This window comes from Nannobrachium achirus (assembly GCF_963921795.1).
Source record: "Nannobrachium achirus genome assembly, chromosome: 3".
NCBI lineage: Eukaryota > Metazoa > Chordata > Actinopteri > Myctophiformes > Myctophidae > Nannobrachium > Nannobrachium achirus.
This window is the reverse complement of record NC_137812.1, coordinates 24,912,659-24,920,207: the sequence shown is the minus strand read 5'-3', so window position 1 is coordinate 24,920,207 and position 7,549 is coordinate 24,912,659. Positions and strand designations below refer to the sequence as shown.

Below are 7,549 nucleotides of genomic sequence, written 5' to 3'. Positions count from 1 at the left end.
GGTTGAGGTGCTGGGTTGGGTTGGAAAAGAAAAATATAAACCAGCACACTCATCAGTTCCAATGTAATGTAATGCAGGCGTCTTCAATAGGGGGTCCGGGACCCCTAGGGGGTCCTCAGAGTAACTACAGGGGGGCCGCCAAATCTTTGTGTGATATAGTAGGATAAATCTTTTAAATTAACAACTTGAATCCTCGCATTCCTATTCCGAGGAGAACTTTAGCCAAAAATATCAGATCTACAAGCTCTCAACGCCTCACAGCGTGAGAACTTGTAGATCTGCTATTTTCGGCTAATAGGTTTGGTGTAGAGGTAAAAAAAGAGCAGAACAAGTACACAGTGAAAGTTTAAGTATCAACGACTAAGTGGTTAAATGTATGAAAAAACACATTAACATGAATCCAACATAGACCGATGACAGTGCTGTCAAACAAGTCTATGAGTATCGATGAAATCGATGAAAATCTGCATCACACATTTATACAGTACAATATGTAGAGGGTCTGCTTCATCTCTCTCTCTCAGCTAAGGGGTCCTTGGCCTGAAAACGTTGAAGACCCTTGATTTAAAGTCATCATGTATTTTCATATCATCTCATCCCTAATTCATAGCACAAAGTGAATGTAAAATTGTTTTGAATTGTTTTGCAGGAGGCTTCATGGGGGACAGCTTTGCGAGCTGTAGAAGTTCTTTGGCCGTGTGGACCTGTCCTCACAACCACACTACCGGCGTGCACTCAACCATTCACATCTAAATCTAATCCAAGGGCTCTCTTACAGGTCAGACATGCATGCTAATACATGCTGCTTTCATGCAGTACCGATCTTTCCTGTTGAGATTGGCACATTTCACCCAGGTTTCGATTTGCTTAATGTGCAACATTGTTTTCTCACTCAACAGTAAACAAACCAACAAACTGTATAAGTGTATGTATACAGGGTATCTGCATATCTAAAGTGAACATTTCATGACTTTTTTAATGCCAAATCTGCCAAATATTACACAATAAAGAGGAAAACATTGTGAACATGGTCGATCTACAAGCTCACAACGCCTCTCATAGCATTGTGAGTTGTGAGCTTGCAGTTCAGTTAAATGTAATGCCTACAATTCCGAAAGCTTGTCAGGGTGGTGGGGGTGGCGGTCCCCCAGTTCAAATATGATTATTTTGGGGGGACATGGCCTGAGTGAGAAGTTTGGGAGCTCCTTGCAGTTCATCACTGCCGGGTAGTAGAGGAGGTGTTTTCTTTATTAACTGTTTGCATTTGTGTGTTCCAAGGTCCCACCTCACCCCGCGTCCAGAGAAGGGGGCATGGTGCCCTCCTAGCCACCTGTCACAATGCCAGGCAAAAAAGACGCCAAGAAGGACGCCAAGAAAGGGAAGCCCGAACCTCCGAAGAAAGAGGAGAAAAAGGATGACAAGAAGGATGACAAGAAGGGAGGAAAAGACGACAAGAAAGCCCCTCCTCCGGCGAAAGAGGAGAAGAAAGATGACAAGAAAGGTGGCAAAAAGGGAAAGGAGGAGCCTCCGCCCAAGGGGAAAGGGAAGGACGATGGAAAGAAGGGAAAGGACGATGGAAAGAAAGGAAAAGCGAAGCCACCATCAGACGAGGACCTGAGTGAGGAGGAAGAGGAGGAAGAGGAGGAGGAGGACTCAGAAGAGGACTCGGACGAACCCAAGAAAGGTAAGGGTAAGCCTGCTAAAGGAGGGAAGCCGGCAAAAAAACGGGGTGGGGACTCCGACGAGGACGAGGATGAAGACGAGGAAGATGAGGACGAAGACGAGGACGAGGACGAGGACAGCGAGGATGACAAGAAGAAGTCCAAGTCCAAATCCAAAGATAAGCACCATAAAGGATCGAAGTCTGACGACAAGAAGAAGAAAGGTTTGATTTGGAATGTTTATTTCGATTAAGGCAATTTTGGAAACAATGGGCCTCATTCAGGAAATTATATAATAACAGATTTTCTCTTATAAATTGTGGACTGTTTTCTCTTAAAATGAGCAATTCTTTTTTCCCCTAAATCCCAGTTAACACAATAAGAAAAATGCCAGTTAAGAACAAACATAATATGAATCTGTTCTTATATCGCTTCTTGAATGAGGCCCAATGAGTTTGTATTTTCCTGATAACCCACATTGTTTAACATACGTATTGCTCTTGTTAGGTAAGAAGAAAGATGCAGCCCCACCGCCTAAGCCTACAGTCAAGGCGCTCCCGAGGCGAGGACTGAAGAACATGTCCAGGATGTTCATGAAGTTCTCTGGCTTCAAGAGGAAAAGGAACAGCAGGAAGAAGCTGAAGAGTACGTCTCGTTTGTTCCTGCGCCTTGGCAGAAACAAACTGGCCAAGAAGCAGAAGCTGAAGAAACGACGCAAGTCCATAATGAAGAACATGAAGAACTTGATGAGGTTCAAAGGAGGAAGCAAGAAGAAGAAAAAGGAAAAAGAGGAAAAGGAGAAGGCTGCAGCTGCAGCTGGGTACAAGAAGCCCACTTACATGCTCATGCGCTTGGGCGGTGGTACACAGAAGAAAGGCTTCTTTCAAGGGATGTTTAGGAAGAACCCTACTGATACCCTAGCAGATGGCTTCAGAAACAGCAGTCAGTTGCTGGGCAGGGTTGCAGGAACAACCAATTGGTTGACCAAGCGCTTCCTGTCCACAAAGATGCGGGCGAGTGGAGCGGGAGGCCAAGGCTGGGGTGGGCGGCGATCAAGACGGCAAGGCAGCTCCAGAGGGTATGACGGTTATGATGATTATGGTCAGGATCCATATGGGGCCCAGGGCTATGGTCAGGACCCATACGGGGCCCAGGGCTATGGTCAGGACCCTTATGGTGCTCAGGGATATGGTCAAGATCCATATGGTGCTCAGGGTTATGGTCAGGACCCATATGGTCAGGATCCATATGGGGCTCAGGCGTATGGCCAGGATCCATATGGGGCCCAAGACTATGGTCAGGATCCATATGGAGCTCAGGGGTATGGTCAAGATCCATATGGGGCCCAGGGATATGGCCAGCAGGCTGCATACGGGGCCCAGACTCAGCCTGGATACTATGATGATGGAGGAATGGGCGCAGACTTCCAGGACCTGGGTTACTATGAGGATGAGGGAGTCTATGATGCCACCGGCGGTTACTATGACGGGATGGTGCAGGGGGCAGCAGACCCATACAACCCATACGGCCAGCAGGTGCAAGACCAATTTGGTGAAGGGTACGCGGCCGGGTATGCTGAAGCGATTGGCCAGCTCAGCCGAGCTCCATCACCACAAATGATGGCACCACAACAGCAGATGATGTCACCCCAAATGATGGGTGGGTATATGGACCCCATGCAGGCTCAGCTCAGCCGAGCTCCATCACCACAAATGATGGGTGGGTATATGGACCCCATGCAGGCTCAGCTCAGCCGAGCTCCATCACCACAAATGATGGTACCACAACAGCAGATGATGTCACCCCAAATGATGGGTGGGTATATGGACCCCATGCAGGCTCAGCTCAGCCGAGCTCCATCACCACAAATGATGGTACCACAACAGCAGATGATGTCACCCCAAATGATGGGTGGGTATATGGACCCCATGCAGGCTCAGGGTCTCTATGATGGGGCTGGAGTTTATGAGGATCCCTATGCAGACCCAATGGGAATGCAAGGGGGAATGCCACAGGAATACCAACTCAACTACAGCGAGGCAGGGATGCCTTACCAAGACTTCAGCTCCCAGCAGGCCATGGGACTCGAGCAGGCCTATGGGATGGAGCAGCCGCAGATGCAAGACCAATTTGGTGAGGGGTACGCAGCCGGGTATGCAGAAGCAATGGGCGAGCTTGGAGAAGACACCACGGGTGGGGACATGGCCTGGCGAGTGCCTAGGCCACAAGTGAGTGTTTTTGGGAAGGATCGACTGGATGTGCCTCTGATCCCAGGCCCTTCCTTCCCCCCTGAACCAGAATTTGAAAACATGTCAGAAATTCAGTATGAGGACCAGATGCCTCTAGATCCTAGAATGATGTCGCCTCAAGCACAAATGATGATGTCACAACAGGATCCAAGAATGTCACCCGTACCACAAATGATGTCACCCCAAGAACAAATGATGATGGCACAACAGGATCCTAGAATGTCACCCATACCATCAATGCAGGAACAAATGATGATGGGAGGGCAAGGGATGGAGCAGGTGCAAGACCAATATGGTGAAGGGTACGCAGCCGGGTTTGCAGAAGCAATGGGCCAGATCAGCCCAGCTCCATCGCCAGTGCCACAGCAGATGATGTCACCCCAAGAACAAATGATGATGGCACAACAGGATCAAATGATGATGGCACAACCGGATCAAATGATGATGGCACAACCGGATCAAATGATGATGGCACAACAAGATCAGATGATGATGGCACAACAAGATCAGATGATGATGGCACAACAAGATCAGATGATGATGGCACAACAGGAACAAATGATGATGTCACAACCAATGATGGGAGGGCAAGGGATGGAGCAGCCGCAGGTGCAAGACCAATTTAGTGAGGGGTACGCAACCGGGTATGCAGAAGCGATGGGCGAGCTCAGCCGAGCTCCATCACCACAAATGATGGCACCACAACAGCAGATGATGTCACCCCAAATGATGGCACCACAACAGCAGATGATGCCACCACAGGTTATTATTCTAATTTGATTCTTAACATCCACAGTCTTAGGTATAATAGGTCATATACAATATGGTAAGGTACTGGCTTCTGGACAAAAATATTGAAGTGTACAAACATTTAACATAATTAAGTTGTATATTATTTACTCGCTTTACTGACAGCCTTTGTACTGTCGGCCGGAACACAGTACTCGCGTGCTCTGCTGGCGCAAGTAATGAGCGTTGGATTTGAAATGACGTCAATGTCAGTCTACAATTTAACATGCTAACATTCTTTCCCCTTTATGTCTCTGTCCTCCTAGCAGCAGATGATGGCAGAGCAGATGATGATGTCACAGCAGGGATATGGCGCTCCCCAGATCCCCACCCCAACTGCCATGATGATGCAACAAGCCGGCCTTTCCCCCCAAATGGGACGTCGCATGCAGCCCTCTCCCACCCCATCCCGCCGTTCTGCCATGATGGCCTCCCCAATGATGCAGCACGCCCCACCAATGGCCTCCCCGATGATGCAGCGAGCTCCCCCAATGGCCTCCCCAATGATGCAGCGAGGCCCACCAATGGCCTCCCCAATGATGCAGCGAGGCCCACCAATGGCCTCCCCGATGATGCAGCGAGGACCCCCAATGGCCTCCCCGATGATGCAGCGAGGCCCCCCAATGGCCTCCCCGATGATGCGACGACCCCCTTCCGTAATGTCGAGGGGACCCCCCTCTCCCATGGCATCTCCCCGAATGCCACCGCAAAGACCCCCTTCCTCCATGGGCAGGAGGTCGCCCTCGCCCATGATGATGCGACGTAGTCCCCCCGGGTCCCCCAGGGCCTCCATGAGGAGGCAAAGTCCATCACGCGGTCCTCCGTCCCCTATCCCTGCCTTTCGTCGCCCGTCCCAGCCTCCCTCCCCCCAGATGGGTATGAGAGCCTCTCCCACCCCCTCGCGTCGAAGCATGGCCCCCGCAGGGCCTCGACCTGGGGCGGCGTCCCCTACCTTCTCCCACCGCTCGACCCGTATGATGAGGGAACCCACGCCGATGGCCAGACCCAGGAGGATGGGCCGTGGCACCGTTCCCTTAGGAACAGTGAGGCCTTCCCCCATGGGCCTCCGAGGGCGACCGGTCCCGCCGCCCACCCATCATGTGCCCCCGTTCCGTAACGCCTCCTTTCGAAGCAACCGGTCTTCTGTGCTCACCGTGGACTCCTCCATCCCCTCCCCTTTCCACTCCCCTGTCATGTCCCATCGACAACCGCTGGGGAGACGACAGTCTGGCCGACCCATGGCCCGCGGTATTCCTGTCCAGCAGAGAGTGATGGCTCCCTCCCCACAGCCCTCTCTTAAACATCCTGCATTCAGTCCTCGTTCCTCGCCTCTCCCACCCGGCTATGCACCAGACCCTTACATGCAGCAGCCAGGGGCCTTCCAGAGACCAACGTCGCCTTATCAGCAGCCTATGATGCCCTCCTCTCCAATGCTATCCGGAGCTCTACAGAACCAGGCCCTTCGTGGTGCATCCTATGCCTCCCCAATGTCACCTTATCAACAGCCTATGATGCCTTCCTCTCCAATGCTATCCGGAGCTCTACAGAACCAGGCCCTTCGTGGTGCATCTTTCACATCCCCAATGTCTCCGTATCAGCAGCCTATGATGCCGTCTTCTCCAATGTTGTCTGGAGCTCTACAGAACCAGGCCCTTCGTGGTGCATCTTTCACATCCCCAATGTCGCCGTACCAGCAGCCTATGATGCCGTCTTCCCCAATGCTGTCAGGAGCTCTGCAGCATGGCCAGGCCCTTCGTGATGCATCTTTCACATCCCCAATGTCGCCGTATCAGCAGCCTATGATGCCGTCTTCTCCAATGTTATCAGGAGCTCTGCAGAACCAGGCATTGATGGGAGCGTCCTTTACTTCTCCAATCGCTCTTCAATCGCCTTATCAACCCATGATGCCCTCCTCCCCAATGCTGTCAGGAGCTCTGCAGCATGGCCAGGCCCTTCGTGATGCGTCTTTTGTCTCCCCAATGTCGCCGTATCAGCAGCCTATGGCACCTTCATCTCCAATGCTCTCTGGAGCTTTGCAGAACCAGGCATTGAGAGGAGCGTCCTTTAGTTCTCCAATCCCTTTTCAGTCGCCTTATCAACCCATGATGCCCTCCTCCCCAATGCTGTCTGGGGCTCTGCAGAACCAGGCTTTGCGAGGAGCGTCCTTTAGTCCCCCAGGGATGATGGGGTACCCATCCCCAATGCCTTCTTCTCCGATGCTCTCTGGAGCCATGCAGTATGGCCAGGCACTGCAAGGCGTTGCTTCATATCAGGGCTCTCTCTCACCATACGTTGGTCATATTTCCCAGCCCCCGCCATCTCCGATGCTCAACGATGCCATGTCCCTCCGCATGGGCCTCCAGGGCATGGGCACAATGAGAGCCCCAGGCATGATTAACCCTTATGCCCCCGCTTCGCCTCAGCTCAACGATGCCATGTCCCGCCGCATGGGCCTCCAGGGCATGGGCACAATGAGAGCCCCAGGCATGATTAACCCTTATGCCCCCGCTTCGCCTCAGCTCGGCCGCGCGCTGGGCCAGAGCGCGGGTCTCAGAACAGCGTCCTACCAGGCCCCTATGAACATGCGCAACCCCTACGCGCCCCGATCCCCCATGTTGGGCAGTGCCATGATGAATCCCCAGATGAGGGGGGCCTCCTACCAGCTGCCGGACGGAACCTTCATAGACCCTAACAAGGTAACCCATGAAACCGATTACAGACAGTGTTCATTTTGATGGCACATTTTGATTTCGCTTTAGTCGTATTTTAGTCGACAAAATGAATGCTGATTACAGGTAGGCCTGTCACAATTATTACATAATAATCATCTAATCACAATTATTTGAAACA

General features: G+C 51.7%; 1 protein-coding gene across 1 annotated transcript in view; it reads left to right on the top strand.

The window, feature by feature from the left end:
- Nucleotides 1-1,338: 1,338 nt before the first annotated feature.
- myo15ab (myosin XVAb) overlaps nucleotides 1,339-7,549 on the top strand; it is a gene marked incomplete at both ends in the record, with an annotated part of 174,892 nt that continues 168,681 nt past the window's right edge. The window contains 3 exons of the mRNA XM_080722468.1: nucleotides 1,339-1,885; nucleotides 2,169-4,519; nucleotides 4,966-7,395. Of these exons, the coding sequence (XP_080578594.1) occupies nucleotides 1,339-1,885; nucleotides 2,169-4,519; nucleotides 4,966-7,395 (5,328 nt within the window). The remainder of the gene's footprint in view (nucleotides 1,886-2,168; nucleotides 4,520-4,965; nucleotides 7,396-7,549) is intronic.